The 23,244-nt window shown below is 33.0% G+C and overlaps 1 protein-coding gene across 1 annotated transcript in view; it reads left to right on the top strand.

The window, feature by feature from the left end:
• LOC129810085 (hemicentin-1) overlaps positions 1-23,244 on the top strand; it is a 140,440-nt gene that overhangs the window by 98,630 nt on the left and 18,566 nt on the right. The window contains exons 6-11 of the mRNA XM_055860342.1: positions 6,458-6,661; positions 6,750-6,901; positions 7,088-7,232; positions 15,807-15,937; positions 16,091-16,250; positions 21,136-21,305. Of these exons, the coding sequence (XP_055716317.1) occupies positions 6,458-6,661; positions 6,750-6,901; positions 7,088-7,232; positions 15,807-15,937; positions 16,091-16,250; positions 21,136-21,305 (962 nt within the window). The remainder of the gene's footprint in view (positions 1-6,457; positions 6,662-6,749; positions 6,902-7,087; positions 7,233-15,806; positions 15,938-16,090; positions 16,251-21,135; positions 21,306-23,244) is intronic.

Genomic DNA, 23,244 nt, shown 5'->3' with positions numbered 1-23,244 from the left:
TATCAGTGATCGAATCAATAAGGAATTTCGAACCTGTTCTTGGAACTCTAGGAATTTCATTTTTCATTCGTATATAATTTTAATCAGTTACTTCTTAAACAATGTAGCTTGAAACCTTGTGAGGTAGTTTACGATTTTTGTTTACCCTAAAATCACTCTCAATACATTTTAAAATTAATAAAAAATATAGAAATAGCTTTGGATAATATTTCTGCCACCGTGATTTTCATAGTTTCTTGCCCTTCCGGAATTCTTCCAAAGCCTTTTTCACATCATTTCGTTCGTCGGAGCGATAATGTTTTTGTTTTTTTTGCGTTGTATAATCTTTGGAGTACGCAAAAAGTAAAAATTTATGCAAATTTGAGGAACGAAAGAAGCGGCCGAAATTGCAAGCTGTCCGAAATTTGGTACAATTACCCTATAAGATTTTTTGATCAATTTAATTTTTCTTTACTAACTAAAATGGAGTTTTTTTCCTGGTCCTAATCTTTTTTTCAATTTAAGAGCCAGTAAAAGAATATCAGAAAAAGATAAATTTGTGGTCAGTCGAAATCTTATATTTACATAATGTAAATAATATTATTTGTACACACAGAAAAATGAAAAATTCTTAAATAGAAACACATAGGAATTTAATTTCAAAATCCATCCAATGAATGCCAATGCCCTAATCCTAAATCCTTGATCATTTAGTTTTAATCGTAATTTGCAAATCTCAAGACATTGTTAATTTTTCAGGTAATGCTGAACTTAAACTCCGATCTCTTAGCGTCAAAGAGATAAGGATTTTAGATCAATTCATTGGCAAAGAACTTCTGAAATTAAACGCCTCGGGGATTCACATCCAATTTAAGTTCCCGGAGTCTTATATATTCTTGAATTTATAGTCAAATTTTTTTGTTTGCAATTAAATAAATAAAAAAAATAGAATAACAAACAAAAGGAAAAGTTACGTTCAATAAAACTAAAACACGCATAAGTCTCAAAAACATTTAAACCAAAAGCGACATGGAGAAACAATATTAAAATTAATTATAATAATAAAAATAATTACACATTTCGAAGTAAGGCCGTTGTTGGTGTTTACATGCAACCTGTCATTAACATTACCCCATTCCCCTTTAAATTAAAAAATTTCAAAAGCAGTAAGAGTTTAGGAAAGAAAACTTATGAGAATTCAATTTTCCAGATGGGAATTATTTAAGTAATTTGTATTATTTCAAACTGGACAGAAACGGACAAAAACCCATTAAAAAAATAGTCTACACATTCTATAAAACTTGCAACATAAAAAAAACAATGTTATAATAACTGAAAGACTAGTGGACATACTCGTCCTTAGTCCTTTTTCTCGTCCTTAGAAAATCTCAATTGCGTAATAGGCAAGACCGGCGACCCTTGGGCAGATACACAGAAAAAAATATTTTGTAGAAGTGTTCGTAAATGTTTGTGAATTTCTATGGGGGAGTTACGAAATGCTCGTGTTTCGTATAACCTACAAATTTGTAAAAGTTTGTACTTTTTCACAAACATTGTTCGTAACATGATCATTTGACGAACATTTTTTGTACTATTACAAACATTTGCTTGTAAATGTTCGTAAACACAAAAAAATGTTCGTAAAATTTTCTCATTTGTTCGTAAATGTTCGACAGGAAAACAAACATTTACGAACAAATGACAAAATTTTACGATCATTTTTGTGTGTCTACGAACATTTACGAACAAATGTTTGTAAAAGTACAAAAAATGCTCGTCAAGTAATCATATTACGAACAATGTTTGTGAAAAAAAATACAAACTTTTACGAAAGTGTTTGTGGGTTATACGATTCACGAGCAATTCGTAACTCCCCCATAGGAATTCACAAACATTTACGAACATTTTTACAAAATGTTATTTTCTGTGTAGATCCCCGTCTTTTACTCAGTTGTGAGTTCGAATACCGCCCGGTGCAAAGATCTGAATGCCTGATATAGGGGAAGTGCTCATAATTTTGGACAGTCTGCATATAAGCATCGATATCCCAAGTTTGAAGTGCGATATTTTCAATACTAATTGACTTTTTTTGTTACTCTTTTTTCAGAAGGATTGTTTAGAAACTTGGCAAGCTATTTATCATCTCATTTTTACTAAAATTAGTTTTAATACGTTTAAAAATGAATTGATATGTAGAGGTGAATTTGACTCTTATTTTGGACAACTTGGTTATTAATTTTTACAACTTGTCTGTAAATTTGGACAGATAATCCGCCTCAATAGGATGCCCATTGTTCTTCATTTTATGAACCAATCTTACCAAGTCCTCTTCCTGTTCATGTAAGGGAAACGTAGAATGTCACAAGAAGCCCGGAAACTTTCCATATCATTCATTAAAGTGAGTTGACTTCGATACTCCAAGTACGTGCAGATTCGCTCATTCCCTGACCTTTCCGGGAGCCTTTCAAGGCATTTCTCGCTACATCTCTTTCGTAGAGATGATGCTCCTTTGTTTCTCCAGGCATTTGTCCAACCTAGTCATCACAAAAGCTAAAACTTCACGAAATTTCGTGAGAAAAACACCTGTCCAAAATAAGAATCATCACCTCACTGGTGAATGTCTTAAAAAATTTCCCATTTTTCACACGAAAAATATAATTCACAAGGCAAATCTCACTTCAGGTCAAATGTACAAATCATCAGTAACGTGAATCAACACAATATTCAATGAATATTCAATAATATCACTCAAAAACAGCGAACAAACTTTGTTAGTACTTCACCAAAACTAAATAAGACTGAAGTAAGCCACGAAGTTCTGTCATATTTCTCGTAAGCAATTGCTCACACTTAATTTTCAACAAAGCAATTTCAACTCAAATCATATTCAAAATTTAACGTATTTAGTGTCAAAATCATCGAAAAAGAACAAATATTTAGATAGAATTCATTTTTCATCAAATATTGGAATAAAAATCCATCATTTTAATCAATTTATTTTTAGTGTCCAATTTTACCCTCAAAGTGTCCAAATTTAGAAACTGTCCAAAATTATGAGCACTTACCCTAGACTATTTTCATACGTAATAAAAATGTAATGTAATAGCACCGCCTTTGCCTAACAAGTCCGGCAGCATGGATGAAGCATTCACACCACGGGAAGGCGGTCCTGGGCGGTGTACAATGGTCTTAACAGAGTCCTCCAACACGGAATATAACATTGTAAAAAAAAAACGATTACCTTATGATGTAATATAAAAATTTGATACGATTAATAATAATAATAGGAGAGAACCGGCATGATTGAGACAATTTTTATGTTTTGACCTTAAGGCATTATTCCCAAAACTCAGAAAATTATCTTGAAATTTTGTATAGCACTTTTAGTATACTTAATAGTATAGACTTTATTAAAATAACTCGATTAGTGTTTTTGTCACATTTATACAATAATCAAAGAATAATCCACCGCGTCTCAAATATGCAAGCTCTCCCCTACTCGCCCTTAAAGAGATAAATAAAACATTGATACAATTTTATTTTCACTGTACATTTGTTAAAATACTATGGGAAATTAATATTACTGAATAAGACATAGATTGAAATGAAATTAAATTGATGGTTTGCATCCGGTGATATTATTGCGAAAATTTTTGGAATTTCAGTGAAAATGTTTCCTGTTAAATGTCCTTTCATAGCATTTTGTTATGTATAGCATTTCCTCTTAAACGATGTTTAAATATTTAATTTTAATTAATCATTTCGAAGAAGTTATTGGAAAAATTCATCATAATTACTTAATTTTCACACTTCAATTACCTAATGACAGGCTGTAGGGTTTGTTTGATGTGGTAGTCGCTACTCATACTGATATAGTTTTTTTTTCTGATAGGTCATTTATTCCACTCAAATTTTATCATAAACCATTTTTCTTTATTCTAACAAAAACTATGCGTTTCTGGTAATTTTTCAAAAAAGCTTTTGATAAGAAACGTGTCTGTCTCTACATTAAAAAATATGGGTAAATATGGGGAATCATTCAAAAGATTCTGATAGAATCTCAAATGCAATAAATTACAGAATCCTTAGAATTATTTTTTTTGTGACGCACTTCTTTATTACAATCTGTTTAATTACAATAAGCAAATGTTCTGTCAATGAAGAATAAAATCTCTCAAGACTTAAATGAATTACTGAATTCAAATTTTGTTACGCTAGATAGAGCGTAGGTAGTGCAAGAGTCGCCTATCTTGGGTGTTTCTATTTGACTGCATACGTCGATGGACATCTCGAAAAGGACAATACAGTAAACTTCCTCAAATGTGAACGTTTGAGGGGTATCGATAACATTTTTCAATTCTCAAATGTGAACAATATTTTTAAAATTTTAACGGAATTTATGTGGAGTGAACTTACTCTAAATCGAGGAAAATACAGTAGGAATCATAAGTTTGTTACGGTGCTCATTTTCAGTGAAGGAGGCTTTAAAATAAAAATTAAATTTTTAGCTCCATTACATTCTATGCTTTATTACTCTTTCTAATAATTTAGATTGGGAAAAAAATAATTTTAGTTTTCAATAAAAATAAATATTGAAATAAATTTCAATATTTTGACAAAACTGCCAATAGGAGTTCCTTGACGAACAGGTGTTCTTTCAACTCTAATCCTTCTACGATTTCACATAATATTGTTTTCTCGTAAAGATGACTTTTTTACCAAAAGAATCCTTGGAAATACTCATAAACACATGAAAAGAAGTTAATCCACAAAATCAAATCATTTGGAGCAGATAGTGGACGGAAAAATAGACCTCTCTTGATTTTTACTCTTTAATTCTTCACAGTGAAGAATTAAAGAGTCTTTATTTTAATCCTTTGTGAAGGACTAAAGAGTAAATAGATAGGTCTATTTTTCCGTCCACTATCTGCTACATTTCATCTGACCGAAAAGTCATTCAAATCATTTGGATTTGACAGTGTTTCTTGGCTCGGCCGGTATCTTCATTGTTTCGTACACCGCAACAAACTTTTGATCGATGAAATGTTGCATTATTAATTTTAATTAATTTTATTAGTATTGAAAAGTTTCAATTATTTTCTTCCAATCCTAAAATTAGGAAGAGTAACAACCATGGAATATAACGGAAATAAAAGCTTAGTTTTTAAAAATGTTCAAGCTTGTTTCACTATAAATAAACTCCGTAACAAACTTATGGTTCTTACTCGTACTGTAAGTTTAATTAATTTAGCATAGTTATTTATTGTTAAATAAATGAAATTGGTCAAGGACGTTAATATAATTTGATATTATTGAGGAAACACCAGTGAAAAATGAATTTTGAAATTACGGATTAGCAATATAAATTTTCAAACTCGGTTCCTTCTCGATGCTTTTTTCATAAATTTAATTAATTTTTATAAAGATTTAGATTTTTACTAGCCAAATAGGGGAAAGTACTCTCCCTTTGAATAATGTGAATTTTCTTTTAATTTTCCTAAGAGACTTGCATACAATTGTCACGTAATTATCAATAATTGATGATAAGCTACCTAATATTCAATAGAAATATGTAAGTTTCTTAGGGTAAATGAAAGAAAATTCACATTATTCGAAGGCATGAACGTTCGAAGGGAGAGTACTTTCCCCTACTGTGCATTGTTTTGTATTCAGCTCATTGAAAGATACTTTGATTATTAAAATTTGTTAAGAGATAGTTATACGAGTTGCAGTTAGAACAGTTAGAACTTATTTTTGTTATTGTGTAAACGAATTGTTCTATGTTAATGCACTTCATTACACAGAAACTTTCAATTAGAAAATAGACAATACCATAATCGTTAAAGTTGTTTCAAAATATTCACAATATTTTCTGTACGTTAAAGCTGTAAAACAACTTTTCTTTGCTATTTTAATTTTCCTGAATTTCCCTTGAGCGGAAACTGTTATATTTTACTGTCGGTGCGATGTTTGCAAGAGTCACCCCGTTTCTCTCAACTCAAGTGAGAATATAATTATTGCCTCAAGTGTATAGTTCCTTTTGCATATCATACCTATAATCTGTGAATGAAGTGAAATATCTTATAACACTGCTGCAGCAAGATCTTAGGTTGAAAAAGTTATTGTTGCAAGCAGTAAGAGTTGAGAAAACTGACGATGAAGCTGATGGGTGGTGCAAGAGGGGTGATAAAGTAACAATAAAGAAAGTGCTGAAAGATGCACTTACTTTTATTAATGAAAGTGGTTTTTAATTAATTTTCTTACTATGACACACGGAAAACAAAGAAGATAGAAAGTTCAGGAATACAGAGGGAGGGTACCAAGGGGTTGGGTTTGAAGAGGCTGTTGACATTATACGACCCATACCACATAGAAAAAAAAAGTGTTTGTCTATTGTGGGGAGATAGATTCCTTTGGCATAGGAGATATTCAAATAATAAGAGAGGCAATATTTATTCTTGGAAAACCTAATCTACAGGACGACCACGACCCAATGTTACATGGTATTTGGACAATACCGTCATTGATGAATCGTTTGAACATCGACCGGACGGTGTCACCGTAAATCACTTATCATACCCAAACATCGGAAGACAGCATTTGAATGCACGACTTGTTTGTGTGGCCAGCAATACAAATTTGACGCCCCCTAACAATAAAGTGGTCATATTGGATGTAAATCGTACGTATTTGACCGTAGATTGAGTATCTCTTCATGATTGACTTTTCAGTACTAACTTTTTGTCATTTCACACCGCAAAATTTTCCAGTAAAACCCGTTGCTGTGCACATACTCACAAAGGAAAGGGTCGTATCGGCCGAGAGACGATACGATGTGGAATGCAAGAGTTCCGGATCCCGACCGGAAGCTGTGATCACATGGTGGAAGGGCACTCGTCAAATAAAGCGCATGTCGAAAAACGTATGTAAATGCAATTGGAAAAAGGGAGGTGGAGATGCTCAAGCAAATGTAAAACTCTACATTAAGCCATATTTTTTTTTGTTTTGGGAGTAGGACATCAAATGGGCATTTCCTCCTTTTTCCATGGAATTTGTTACATTTACTATTTTGAAATTAAAATATATTTAAATGAAGTTCTCTTCACAGTTCTCTGAAACTGGTAATCAGTCACTGAGTGTGCTCACATTTACACCAACCGTTGATGACGATGGCAAGTACTTGACATGTCGAGCAGAGAACCCTTTTATAGCTGATAGTGCACTTGAAGATAAATGGAGACTTGTTGTTCACTGTAAGTGTTTTGTTATTTGGTACATAATGTATGTTAGCATTGAAATAGGATATACTTTAAATAATCTCGATAGCTCTATTACCATCCACAAAATTCACTCTGGCTTATTCCAGCACAAGAAATTATGGTTATCATTTGATTTCTTGAATCAAAATTATGAGAGCTTTTGTGCAGAATTAATGTAGGAGAAATATGTATGAAGTCGCTTTGTACTCCTTCTGCTAGTCTATCCTTGTGCATAAAGAGCAAATATCACGATATTATATTGATATGATTTACTGAAATGCTGTCGATGATTGAAGCGAATTTCATAAATCGATACTGTCACCCAAGTGGCACGACATGACTAGAAGCACGATGTTAGGTCAACAAGACATCAAATAAAATAAAAAATAAATTTTACTAATTTGAGTGCAATTATATTGATGCAAATTTAGTGTCGAAGTGCTTACGTCACAATGACCCCACTATTACCCATTGGAAAATATTTGGTAATTAGAGTATCCATTGAATATTGTGTAATTCTTCAAATATACCGGCGGCTCCATTTCATACTACTTTAAGCCGACTTAGAATTGTATTATTTCGAGAGATAATGTTACTCAGATCGAGTTTTACAACTGAACTGCTGATAATTTGGTAGTTATCCGAAAACCGAAAAAATATAAACGGACAGCATAGGAATTTGGCACCTTTAAATAGCTTTCCTAGACATAGCATAGTATGGAATGGAACACTTTTATACAATTTTGGATTTTACCTACTAGAGGGTCGTATTTTGGTAAAATTTATAGAAAATAAATACATACTCCTTTCAAAACTAAAATCATGAAAATCGGCCAAGAAATTGGTACAATTTTTAGAATTGTGAATTCTAAATCGATGTTTGACCTTTACATATTATTAACAGGAATACTTCAAGGTCATCGGTATGTATAAACAAAATATCCTCCCATATACACTATAAAACATATCTCAAGACGAAAAGAATCCCATGGATCGTTCTAAAGATATCTAAAAAAAACCTTATTATGACGGATTTAGGTGGTTATGTCACCTACCTGTGTATCTCAACACCCTGGCGGACTTACAACCCTTATCTTATGAGAAAATCCAAGAACAGTGAAATAAGCAGAATAAAGTTATACCCTTAGAAATAGTATTAGGTGAGATTCTTAACAATCTCACCTACTTTTTTATTCATTCCAACGGTTTAGACTTTAGAAAATCATCATGAAAATGGGGGAATGGTAGCCTCTCTGACTATGTCTTTGGCGATTTCTGGTTTCCTCGTGTCTTCCTTTGTCTCCTTCTTGGGATGTTGGGCACTAAGACTCTTCGCGGGTATTATCGGGGTGGTTGTACATTAGACTCTCTCTCAATCGGGCATTTGGGGCAAAATGTCATCCAAATTATCGAGAGTTTTGGGCATCAAAATCATTATAAATTGCACAAAAGGCGAACATATATAAAGAGTCACGATAAATTAAGAGGAACTACAGCGAATTTGAACAAATTTGCTTTAAAATCAAACGTGATAATTGTCAATAAAATTTTGAACCAGATTGAAAAAGAGCCGATTGAGTCTACTGAAAGCGGATTCGCCAAAAATAATAACCGTTTCTCCAAGATCAAAGGTTAAAAAGACTCTAGAAAGCATATTTCTCAATCGAATGGTAGCCTGGTACGAAAAATACGCGCCCCACGAAAATCCGCAAAAAATACGTGGCCCGCGAAAATCCGCGAAAATATTTGCGTGCCACGAAAATCCGCGAAAAAAATACGCGTCCCTCGCAAATCCACGAAAAAATACACGCCCCGCGAAAATCCGCGAAAAAAATTGCATCCCGCGAAAATCTGCGAAAAAAACGCGCTCCGCGAAAATCCGCGAAGACATACGCGCTCCGCGAGAATCCGTTAAAAAATTTGCGTCCCGCGAAAATCCGCGAAAAAATACACCCCTCGCGAAAATCCGCGAAAAGATTGGCACCTCGCGAGTATCCGCGAAAAAATTCGCGTCTCGCGAAGATCCGCTAAAAAAAATCGCAGATCGCAAATCGCAATTTGTGTATATCACCTTGCAAATCTTCGAATATAAACTCACTATGTAGAGAGAGAAACGGAGAGAGAGAGAGTCCTATATTCAGTGGTGGCCACAATAATAGAATCAACTCCGCAAAGGTCACTATTTTACCTTTAGCATTTTTGTTTATTCCAATTCGTTTAAATAATTTTGATATAGAAATGTTCAAACAATTACCTTACGTCAAATAAGTATTGTTTTGGCCGCTAGAGGTCTCTATTTTTCGCAAAATAGATCAATAGTGAAATTTGGTTTGAACAACACGATAGGACCACTTTCATTTAAATTAAAGAATGTGGTCTCAAAATCGAATAAGTTTAAATAAAGCCATATTTAGAAATCATAATTGACAGTTTTTCAATTTTTTTGGCTAAACTATATTTAACTATTGACGTATTCTATGTAAAATAGTGACCTTTGGCGACCAAAGCAATCCTTATTCTACGTTTCTAATAATTTGAAGATTTCTACTTCAGAATTATATCAACAAATTTGGAAAAAATACAAAAGTAAAAAAAATATAAACTTTGCAAAGTGGTTCTATTATTTTGGCCACCACTGTATATAGGAAAAGCTTGTTCGACGCTGCTTCTCCCGCTTTTTTTCCCTCCTGACAGTATTAGCAAATTTTCTTAAAATTGAAAGCTTTAAAGTGAAATATCTCGAGAACTACCCGACGAATGTCTCAATTTTTTTTTAAAATTGGTCTAAATTTTCTGGGCTACAATATAAACATAAAATATTCAAAATCGCATGCTTAGATTTCGAAATAAACTACAAAACGTAATTTTTAACCGGTTTTTCAAAAAACTAATATCACATAAATCGTCGTACGCGCGAGTAGATATATAAAAATAAAATATGAAGATATCGCTTTCCAAACCAGAGATATTGCGTACTACGGATGGTCGGACGGCCGGCCGGACCCAAAGTTGCCGGCTTATGATTTTCGGAATTAGGGATGTTCAAAACATATACCCTGTGAATTTCAGCTCGATCTGAGATTTTTGAGAAAATCCGCGGATTGCAATAGGTGTGATTAGAAAAAATCACACCTAATATCTCGAAAATTAGATCTGTCCCAAACAATCTGTTTTGATTGATTTTTAACCTCCAAATTGAGGTTCAAACGAAAATCGAGCACTTAACCAATCAGAGAAAATCTATCTTAGAAGATTGATAGAGATAGACATATAGAAATATTATAAAATGAGAACATTTTACAGTTGAGCGTGAAATTATTAAATTTCTCTTAAATCAGAAATTAAGGAAGAGTTCAGATACATTTCAAGAGCTTACAAAGTTTCAAAAGTTGAGCTTTGAATGTGTCTAAAGATTTGTTATAGCGTGTCTTAATTTTATATTAAACTTAAAGTATAGCATAGGGTCCCAATTGAGAATGCAAACCAATGCAATTGAAGCTGTGGAACATAAGAACCAAACAAACAGAAAAAATATTGTAGAAAAGCCCTTTCATAATTTTACGTGGACTCTTGCAATGAGTAAATTAGAATGAGAATTCAAATACACACAAAAGTTTAAAATTGTTTGATTGCAGAGAAATCTTTTCGAAGTTGAATAACTGAATTTATCTTAAACCAGAGTTGCGAAAAATTCACTGACAAACACAGATCTTCTTGGAGAAATTAATGCGGTTTCATGGCATAAGACTACTTGAAAATTTCAACAAAGTGTAAATAACTTTTGAGGCACTCTCCTGCTGAAGAATATACCCACATATTTCCAGCAACTTGCAAAATTGTTCGTCAAATATAACTAAAACTTTGATATGACGAAACAGTTGAGACAATTAAGCACTGTCGTATTTTACCAGAGAATTTTGGATACATCACATAGAGATCCCGAAACCACGTGACGATGTACAAATTTTATACATGTGAATTTGCAAGTATTTTCAAAACCGCAACACTGTAATATCATTGTAAATTATATATTCCCCATTTATTTTGTAGACTTTCCAAGAGAAATTCTTGCGCATTAAGTTTTGTTGTAACACACTCTGACCTATTCTGGAAGAGCATAACTTACCATTTAGGGCTAATGCTCTTGAAATTATATGTAAATTTTCCTTTTCCGTTTTCTAGCACCCACGAAACACCAATTTCAATTTCTTTCGTGCTTCTTGCTATTCACATGTTTACTCATCTAAAAGTTTTGAATTATATATTCAAAATTTAAGCATATGTAAGACGGTCACTGCAAATGTTGTAATAGATGCTGTTCTCAATAAACTTTGAGAGTGTATAATTTTGTATAAAAATATATCAAGGAATGATTAAAAACTAAAGCACCAGAGCTTTCCCTTGCAAGTCGTAGTTTGAGATGTTTTATCCGTTTCAGTAATTTTTCACTGGAACAAATACAACTTAATTTTCCTTGTGCAACTTTCAGTTTCTTGCCAAGTTTCTCGCTGTAATGATAATAATAAAATACTGGAACAACCTCCTTCAGGGGTACTAGGCATTTCAGTGAAGCAAACTCCAGAATTCTACATTGTTATTGTTAGAATTTGTTTGGTTATCTGAAGGGGCTTCGAACTTGAAGCAGTGGGGTCTTATAGCGAGCACTCTACTACTTTTCCCATTGGTTGTTTAAAAATTAAACACGAATTTTTCCTAACAGTCTTGGCCCATAAATAATTTTAAGCCACTCCCCTTTCAAAAAAGAGATGGCAAAACGTCCCAGCTTTGCGAAATGCTCGAAATCACGAGAAAGACTTCTCCGTTAGCATATTTTTCTATGTACATAGTGTTTCTGCTGATTTAATCTTGTTTATAGACAATGAGAAAGCAATTAAGAAATTATTAAAAATTAAAAATTAATATATTTTTGTAATAATTATCAAAACCTATTAAGCTACTTTCACACACAGAAAAATGGAAAATTCTTAAATAGAAACACCCAGGAATTTAATTTCGAATCCCATCCTATGAATGCCAATGCCCTAATTCTAAATCCTTGATCATTTAGTTTTAGTTGCAATTTGCAAATCTGTAGACATTTTTCATTTTCCAGCTAATGCTGAACTTAAGTTCCCGATCTCTTAGCTTGAAAGAGCTAGGGATTCCAGCCCATTTCTTCCGCTCAGAGCTTCTAAACTTAAACGCCTCGGGAATTCACGTCCAATTTAAGTTCCCAGGATCTTATATATTCTTAAATTTAGAGTCAAAATTTTTCTGTGTGCACTAATAATTTTCAATTTTGGAATAGTCCCTTATCATTATGAAGCAATTTATATCAAAAGGAAATTTCTGTAGACCAAAAAGCCACGAAAAAAAGATAATTCACGGAAAGTTATATCTCGTGAGTTCGAGCATTCCGAATCGCTGGACCGGTTGACATTTCTAACCTAAATTACCAACAAATATCGATAGTTACAAAAAACCGAAAAAAAATTTTAGGAGATTTTTATTATAGAAGATGTAAAATTATTCAAAAATCGGTACTAAACCGGTCCATTACCGATGCAGACAGATGGGTTCGAAATTTCAATACCTTTCCAAAAAATCCAAATTTAACCAAATCGGTTCAATAATGGGCCCTCCAAATTGAAGTTGACCTTTGACCTATAATAATTCAAAATGGTGAATTTTCCGGTCATATGTACGTTCACCATTTAATGAAGCATTTAAACCACTTTTTTGCAACTCAACCCCTATGGCATCGATTGATCTCAATTTTTTTTATGATATAGCTGGGTCCAAGACCTTTCGATTAAAAAAAAACTTCATTTCCTCCATCCGCCCTGGCACGAGCTATAAGGGGTCAAAAATTCTATTTGTTTTTTTATTTGAAAAATTTTGGTGTTTTGGAAAGCTCTTGTTAAATGCTATAACCCCTCTAAACACCACAACTGCATCCGAGATAATCGAAAAATTGATTTTAAAAAATTCGATGTCGAATATTTCGAAAACAAGGTTATGCTTCTTTTAGTAAACTTTAGAATGGTAGATGAGGTCCAGGCTTTTCCAACGGTGGTTGTGCTCCTCTTTCGATGTTCTCTGATATGAGCTAGGGAAAAGTGGGGCATCTTTGAAATTGGGATTTTTCACCTCTTTTTAAATAATATTGAGCCTTATCGGGATATAATTTAGGGTAAAGTGTATAATTTGGAATTAGTGTTACAAGTTGGACAATTCGCCGGTACAAGTTGGACATGGCTTTTTTCTTGATAAATACAGTACAAAATTTGTTTTGAAGCACAAGGAACAAAATTATAAAACTAAAGCATTAAAAATATACAAATAAAAATGAAGTACTAAATTTATCAAGTCAAAAATCCCTGTCCAAATTGTACCATTGTCCAACTTGTACCACTGTCCAACTTGTACCACTTTACCTTAGGTGCTCAAACAGATTGAGAAGCTAAATTACATTGTGATATTGCTCAGTTCCATTTAAACATAAGACAAAAATCCCAATTTCAAAGCTGCCCCACTTTCAAAGATAACCCACTTCCCCCTATAATCAAAAATATGTTGATCGAACTGCATTTTTGGTATTTATGAAGCGACTTCGATGAAATTTTAGTATATTCTATCTAAGATCGAAACCTTTCTTGCAGTGGATCCCTTCCGTCTCTACTTCAACCCAACTGCACCCTAACCTTTACTATATCCAAATTGACCGGACGCTATCTCTAATGTTTATTAACTGATGTCAGTGATGATTTTTTTGCATTTTTTAGTCTTCTGTACTTAAATTCTATAGAATAGGAAATTACCAGTTATAGGTCCGGATAAGCTTATGGTAGCTGAGATTCTTTACACTTGACCTCGCGTGCAACTCGGAGTGATTGCAACTCGGAATGCGAGAAAATTCGATTTTGAGTAAAATTTTAAGGATCAAGAATCGTGTCGAGTTAACTTTATCCAAGAACAGTTCTCCTGCCGCCATTCTTTAGGGTAAAGTGGTACAAGTCGGACCATGATACAAGTTGGACAGGGCTTTTTTTCTTGATAAATTTAGTACTTCATTTTTATTTGTATATTTTTAATGCTTTAGTTTTATAATTTGGTTCCTTGTGCTTAAAAGCAAATTATGCACTGTATTTATCAAGAAAAAATCCCTGTCCAACATATACCGGCGAATTGTCCAACTTATATCACTTTACCCTACCACTAAAATTGAACTAAAAATCGTATTTTTACGCAATCCGAGTTTCAAGCACTCCGAAATCACTTGTAATGTATCTCAGCTACCATAAGTTTCTCTGGGCTTATCATTGATTTGTGTTTTTTATGTTTTTGCTCATCGATAATCCACTCGGCCTTAACCTTTTAAGGATAAGTGGGATACCGGTGTTTTAAAAACAAATTTTTGACTGTAGAAAGTTATTTTGTCCTTTAATTTTTAAATATTCAGAAATTATAGTTTTTGTTTATGGGACAACGGTGTCTCACTCCTCCTTAGAGAGTTAAAGGAACAAGGTCTTTGGCCACCTACAATAAAGCCATCAATTCAGTATAAAAATGATATCATAGAATTACGAAGTTCCTCTATCTGTATTTCCTTAAAATTTGGAAACAGACTTTTGTAGAATTTGAACTGCAGCATATTATAAAATTTCAAAATTGGGCAAATATCCAATTTTTTTTTTAGTATGGAAGGTGCTAGGTTTGAAGCCAAGAACATTTGCTGAAACTTTGACTATTCTGGCAACATTTTTTGCGAGTGTAATCTCATTATCCAATTCACATGAAAGTTTCTCTTTATTTTATCATAATTTATAAAATATAAGATGTGCTTACATTATGCAGCACATCCACAGTGAACATTTGTTTGAACAAAAAAAAAATATATATGATGAGGATTCCTTTAAGAGAAACAAAACTAAATTTCCCAACAGTATGCACTCTATTACGTTTGTTATTTTAATGCAAATGCAACATGGTTTTTTTTTTTAATTCAATTAAAAACTTTTAAAGTCTATAAATTTCAATTTTAATTTAAATTACTCGATTGCAAACATTAGTGAGTTTATTTTGTGTGTAACATTTTTAGAATTTTTTTTTGTCATTCTATTTTTAATCCAGGACGGTTGGAGCGGTTGGTAAAGCTAGGATGTAATACGTTATCAGAGAATTACGAGGAGCACTTTGATAGTGTTTGAGTCCCGTGGGATTATTGAGAATCTTGCGCAATTTTGTTAAATTGTGGAATAATATACCGGTGAATAATACCATTTGTTTCCGCAGTTTTAAATCCATTTGTAGCTATGCAATGAGATATCTGAATTAAAAATGTTTCAATTAAATGAACGTAGATATGCTATTTTGCAAAAGGTGAACAAGGACTGAAAAAAAAGATGGAAAGCAGAGTGAAAGAATATTTAATTAAATGGGTAGAAATAAATTTCGATTTACCATTGAAAGGAATTTTTCATTAGAGCTGTCATTATGTACATGTAATCCAGAAAGGTACAAGTCCAGTGTTACTTCTTTTTTCTACTTTTCTCGCAATTTTCACAGACATGCCAGTTGTAACCTTAAAAATGGGCTCCTCTCTAAATCCCGATGACATAAAGGAGGGTGATGATGTGTATTTTGAGTGTGACATCCGGTCCAATCCTAAGCCCTACAAAATGGCCTGGTTTCATGATGTAAGTTTTCCAAACGGAGACCAATGTAGTTTTTGCCAATGCACAAAATGACACATTCCTTTTCCAATTCCAATTCAATATGTGTTTTAATTAAATAACTTCAATGGAATTCGTTAATTCGTATCTCTTTTTGATCATCTTCCTCATGTTCAGGGCAACGAGCTTCATCATAATGTCGGCAATGGTGTTATACTATCTGATCAGTCTCTAGTGCTTCAGAGTGTCTCGAGAAGTTCAGCCGGTGATTATACTTGCTTGGCAGCCAACATCGAAGGAAAGGGAACCAGCAATCCTGTTACGCTGAGAGTTAGATGTAAGTTTTTAAAACTGAAATTTCAGCATTTTTATCGATTAGAATCTTTAGACATTGTTCTTCTAGGGGTTATATGATACAACATAGCAGGGCGTTATATTTTTATTTACATTTTATGGAATTATTGCGATTTAGGGGAAAAGGGGACAGTTTCAAGCAACATGACATTGCATTGGTTAATTTAATCCTTTATGAACGAAAGGGTCAAAAATTGAGAATCAGAAAAAATCACTTTTTCTGACTTCTTAGACTTTTTAAAGGGTTAAGTAAATTATGATTCTCCAAATCTGATGTTCTATGTGACTGTGGAGAACTCCAAACCAACCCTTACTTTGTGTTCGCCCATTGTACCCTTGTTTCATGTGGCGCAGGGGATTTTATAATCGTAAAGCCCGCTTACCATTGACGTCACCCGTTTTTACCCAACATATACTTAATTTTAGACCACAACACGATTTAAAAAGAAAGATTATATTTTGAAACCATCAATAACCTAGAAAAAACTATCCGGATTTAGCCTGAGTTGGTTAGTTTTAGGTAAAAGAACCTTGAAAAGAAAGTTAGTCTGCGTTAAACTACGCCATCCTAAGTATTTTTGGTCTTACAACGGTTTTATTAATTTAGACTCATTCAAAGGCTTTAATACTTAGAATAACGGGAGTTTAGTATCTAACTAAGAGATTAGATTTAGGGTTAATGAGGGGGCGGCCTAAATGTGGCTTCTGCACTTAGGCTGTTCTATTAGGCTGATTATGCATCCTCTAAGAAACGCCTTATGGAAGGAAGAATGTGTCAAGCCTCTTTCCGGATAAACCATTAAACAGACCGGTTGCCGCCCTGATAATTTATTTTGAAACAGTATTACTTTAAGGAGTAGCTTTCGCCTTAAATTACATAAGCTGGAGCAGTGACACCTGTACAATAAATCCATTCTTAAAAATACTATGTTACACTGTTAAAATCCCGAAAGCCAAAATCTTGAAAATCAAAATCTCGTATCGGTCAAAATCCCGGATAGAGAAATGCCATTAGGTCGAAATTTCGAAAGCTAAAACCTCGATAAGTCGAAACTCCTGTAGCCAAAATCCCGTATAGTTCGAAATTCCGAATAGCCAAAATCCTGAATGTGTAAAAATTCTGACAGACAAATTCCGTAAAAATCGAAACTCCGAAAACCAAAATCTGTGCGCGAAAATTCCGAAAACCGAGATCCCGAAGGCTAAAATTCCAGAAAGCAAAATCCCTTACAGGTTAAAATTCCGAATAGGGAAAATTCCGTGTGAGTTGAAATTGATTTAGAGATCCCGAAAGCCAAGATCCTGTATGGGTGAAAATCTCGAAAGCCATAATCCCGTGTGGCTTGAATTCTCGAAAATCTCTCTTCAGATTCGCAAGAAAGTTCTCGTATGGCATTTCCAGAGTGTTTCTGAATTCCCTTTCAGGACAATTACGACTGTAGAGTAATGAAAGAATTTAAGTATAAAAAAATTATTTTCAAGTGCTTTTTAGATCACACATAAAAAATATTTTGTAAAATTGTTCGTAAATGTTTATTCTGGGGATTTACGAAATGTACGTAAACCGTATAACCTACAAAGAAGTTCGTAAAACTTTGTACTTTTTCCTCAAATATTGTTCGTAACGTGATCAATTGATGAGCAGTTTCTGTTTTTTTTTTTTACAAACATTTGTTTGTAAATGCTCGTAAACGTGAAAAATATGTTTGTAAAATTTTGTCGTTTGTATGTAAATGTTTGCCAGACAAACAAAAATATACTAAAAGATGTTTGTTAAAAAAAACTATAAATAGTCTTAAAATGGTCATGGTACAACAAAATTTGTAGAAAAGTATAAACTTTCGTTAGTCTAGCAAAAGTTTGCGAACAAATGGCAAAATTTTACCAATTTATTTTATGTCTTTACGAACATATACAAACAAATGTTTATAAGGGCAGAATCATATTGACCAGTAAAATGCTCACCGTATTTCGTTAATTTTCGCATTTTCATTGCAATTCTTACGCAAATTCTCGATTACCGTATTACCTTACCTCATACTCGGTAGCACTAGATGAAAATAATATAAGAAAATTCAAGAAATAAAATGAAAATGCGATAAACAGTGAACGAAAAAAAAACTGTAAGAGAAATTAATCGTACAGTATTTTTTTGCTCACCGTTTATCGCATTTTCGTTTTTTCTACAATTTTCTTATATTATTTTCACCTAGTGCCACCGAGTATGAGATGAGGTAATACGGTAATCGAAAATTTGGGTAAGAATTCCATTGAAAATGCGTAAATTAACGAAATACGGTGAGGCTACGGCGAGCATTTTATTGTCAATGTGATTCTGCCCTAAAAACACAAAAATGCTCATTAAGTGATCATCTTACGAAAAATGTTTGTGAAAAAATATAAACATTTTCAAACATGCTTGTAGGTTTAATAAATTACGAACAATTTTACGCAGTTTTTTTTATGTGCAAAAGCATTTTTCATTTTTCTTGAATTAAATCTTTTAGTTATGTCCTGCAGAATAATACGTAAGGGAAGAGTACCAGCGATCGGCAGTGTTCCTCGGATCGTCAGCTTATTACCATATTGTTGCACCAATTTCAAGTGATTTTTTAAAAAATATTAGCTACTTTTTACCATTTAACTGTCACAAAAATACAGTGCATTAGTTCAGATTTAATTTACAAAACTATTTTTCCGTTAGGAACCTGAATAAATTCGTGACAATCCGAGGTACAGAGTACTTAGTTGCCATTACATCTATTTTTTAAAAAAAATATTGTAAAATTTTAAAATCCAAATGCACAGGTATAGTTAAATGGATCACAAATAAATCGATTAGCATACACAAAAATACTAAATAATATTTTGAGACTTGATTTTTCAACTGAATATCGAGCAGGTTTCTTAATATTCCGATCCGGGGTACTCTTCCCTTATTTATACGGGAAATTATTATGAAAGCTCTTTATAAGCTTTTTAAAGTTTGATGAAGATCTATAAAAGCCTTACTTTTATAAGTCAGACGTTTTATTTCTTGAGTAGCGAATTGTATTTAATTTTAAAGTAAAACTGAATGGATCAAATATAGGGGAAAGTGCCCATTCTTGGTACCAACCCAAGTTTCTTAATGACTGAATTTTTTCCGATGTTTTTCAATAAATGTGACTTATCGCACCCATATTTTAAAAAGGGAAAGTGCCTAGTTTTTAAAGTATATAGCGGAGTTACATTGATTCAAACACATAGGGGAAATGCAGTCTTTTTGAAATTTAGGATCATACGAAGCATGGACACTTTCCACTATAAAGCATGATAAAATATTAATCGATTTAAATATATATGTTTGTTTAAAAGTCCAGCAAACATTCTGTTCCATCTAAATTCATTAATGCCAAAAGTTCACTTTGATAGTTAATCGATAGAAATGTTTGATAAATTCAATGCAATTTCCGAAAGGCGAAACATAGATGGTTTCTCAGAAGCATATTCGTATTTCCACTAATTCCTCCAGGTATTTGCAGCTATTTGGATTTATCAATAACGCGGAAGTGTCTCTGAATTTTCATGATGTTTATCTGGAAAATTGTGGTAGAAATAGTGCAAGCGATGAATTTATTGTCCTAATTTTCCTGGAAGGTTCATTTGAAATGGTTCTTCTGGAATAACTCCTCATTTTCCTTAATGCTTTGGTGTTATTTTTCACCTTCATTAAATTACAAGATTCTATTTTTAGACTTGCTCTTAAATAACCATCCAGGATGTTTAAACACTTAATATCCAGATATTCATCTATGAGGTGATCTTTTCGTACTATATTCTTGCCCTATTTCTTTCTGTTGTGAAAATCATGAAAATTATGTACATTGAAAGTTTTTAAGCGGTGTTGAAAAAAGTTCAAAAAGGTGAGGAAGTCAGGAAATATCCATCAGGGAATATCGACAGGTTTTATTTTTCTTTTTTTTTTGAAATATTTGAGTATATATAAATAATCTGAAATTCAATTCTTAAATAAAATGACGAGAAATGGTCAATGTGCGAAACAATTTCTTTTTAAAAACTTGGAAATAGAATCATCCAGTGTAATATTCTGAGTGTTGCGAATGCCGATGATACGGTCATAAGGAGAATGTTTGCATTTTTAAAAGTTTCTTGCATCAACTGTTTTGATTAACCCCTTGAGATGTTCCTCTTGCCTCAATCGTTATGCGAGCTTTAAATTGTGCATGGGGTTGGGGTCGAAGTTATGAAATGAGGGAAAAAACGGAGGAAACTTGAGAGAAGGGATGAAAAAAATAAAATAGAAAAATATTGGGGTGACTCGAAAATAGCGAATCTGTTGCTTCCAGCTGTTCCCTTATGGAGGCGCATTTTTATTATTATGTATTATTATAAATGCCTTGTGGGGGAGTGAGATTCTTGTGGAGACGATGATATCCTATCGCACGGTGTGTATTTTTTCCTCCCATTGTCTTTTCTTCACTTCTTTTTTTTTCGTAACATGCGATAAGAAGACATAAACCTGGTGATTTATTCAAAATTGGGAGCTGGTATAAAGTGGGTCACACCGGGGAGATGAAAAGGATATCCAAAAGTTGAAGTTTTTTCTGCTTTTGTACTGGATATCTAAACTCTGAAGAGTTTGTGTATATATATTGTCAGTCTGATAAAATAACGAGAATGAGAAATGTGACGCTATGTATGCTGGTAAAAAAAAATTTCCATTAAAGTGCAATTTTGAACATCAGTCATGTCCATGTCTCTTGGATATTTCGTTTATAATACTTGTGAAATGCAAAATATTGCTACAATTTCCACTGTATGATCCTTTGCGTTTTGGGTCCTTACTCTCTGGGATCTATTTGCAGATGCCCCGATCTGTGCGGTGGAGCATGAAGAACTTCTAGGTGCTCTGAAGCATGAAACACTGACACTCAAGTGTGAAGTTGATGCATCACCACCAGCTGAATCATTTCACTGGACATTCAATTCGTCTGGGGAACAAACAGAGCTTCCATCTCGTCTACATTCTAGCGAGGTATATATTACACTACCTATTATGTCTCATACAATACTTTCCCATCTTTAGCACTATTCACCGTCCCTCCGTATATTCCATCGCGCTGAAAGCTCACCTTCATTTCTGACACCTCAAAGAGCTCTCATTTCTTTTGCCTTGAAACATGAATCTGCATCAGACTGTTACTTGAAAAATCACATCGCTCATGTGAAATTACAGGGGCGCAAACTCATTTTTGGCATTTTTTTTTTCAGGAAACAGCTTAAAACATTTAAATTCTTATCAAATAACAGTAAAGGAAAGCGCGTTACCTTCGGATGACTCAAGCTTTTAACAATTAATTTTTTTTTCAGTGTGTTTTTTTAATATTAATTTGACCCAATATAATTTTATATTATAATAGTTAGTCCAATGCCTCAAATTTCCAGAAAAGGGCAATGAGTGAAATCTATTAAATCCACTACACATTGGGGGCAATTTTCGTCAAAAAATGCTATTTTGAAGGAAATCATCTGCACAACGTTGTAGGTGGAAACGTCAAATTTCTGTCAAAAATGCTATTTTTGAAGAAAGTTACTCCCAATGTGTAGATGCCTTAAGAAATAAAGAAAAACGGGTTGCCCGAAGCTTGCCCGTCCGAAGGTACCGCGCTTTCCCGTAGGTATTTGAAACGTTTGTTTATCCAATGATTTACAAAAACAAACTTTTAATAAAAAACAAAATATTTTTTATTTCTTGATAGCACAGTCAAGCCCCTGAATTATGAACGACGCTACGGTTAAATTCAAAATATAAAATTTGAGGTTATGTGAAGAAAGTGTTACGTGGAGTCTGCATTAGAAACATTTTCCTCTGGTATAATACAGTCGAGTTCCTCAAATTTTAACTATAAAAATAAAAATATGAGGTTATGTAAATAAATTTTTTGCATGGAGTCTGAATTGGAACTATTTTTCTCTGGTGTTCTCTCATTATTATCGTATTATAGTAATTTCCTCATCAAATTCCATCTATTTAACAATAAATTATTTTGATAAATTCTCTAAAGGTATTTTTCTTAATCTAGGGAAAATTAATTTTACATGAATTTCGTTACGTCTTTGAAAATCATGTTCAAATTTGGGGAGTAAGAAATATAATCTATACTCTCTAAATATTCAAATTTGAGGAACTCTACTGTCTTAACTGCTTCAACAAATTCCATTTAATTAACAATAAATCGATAAATTCTCTAAAGTTATCTTTCTTAATGAATCTATAGAGAACGTACATTAACTTTTTACTTGGGAAGAACAAAATCGATTCAGTACAATCGGGGATATCGTAACCAAAGTAAAAAAAAAACAGTGAAGACGATATTGCCTACATTACGGGCACAAAACAAATTAACCTCAAAAAGATAAAATGAAACCGTTTTTATACATTTTCCGTACATACTTATGATACATTTTTGTTCGAGTAAATTTTTAATTTACGTATAAAAGCAAATATTTATTTTGCAATTATAACTAAATAGAAATGTATTTACACAAAAATTAATGTTGATTACATAAGTACATCAGCCCATATATTATCTGAAAAAGATAAAAGATTTGAAACTTTTAAGGTTTTCCAGTAATTTTTTTTTTGATAGTTTACTGAAGAGTAGCAGTAGCACAAGTAAATCAAGAAGATGAACTCCCTTTAGGAGATGTAATCCCAGGACATGAAAACACAAAATTCTTTGCCAAAGCTTTCGGCACTTCAACGCGCCTTGCTTAGTGGTCAAATCTGTTAATTGTGTCTGAAATTATGTATGATTTATACATGGATAAATTGAGAATTGATTAATTCGAGGTGGCATCATATCAATACCCAAAAATAAACACCCGCGACGAATTCCCGATTTCTCATATAAATCCTTGATGGGAGTATCCTCATTAGGAGTAGTGACACTTTTCAGTGACATTATCACAGT

Source organism: Phlebotomus papatasi, chromosome 1 (assembly GCF_024763615.1).
Source record: "Phlebotomus papatasi isolate M1 chromosome 1, Ppap_2.1, whole genome shotgun sequence".
NCBI lineage: Eukaryota > Metazoa > Arthropoda > Insecta > Diptera > Psychodidae > Phlebotomus > Phlebotomus papatasi.
The sequence above is the reverse complement of the archived record's forward strand: the minus strand, read 5'-3'. Positions and strand labels throughout refer to the sequence as shown.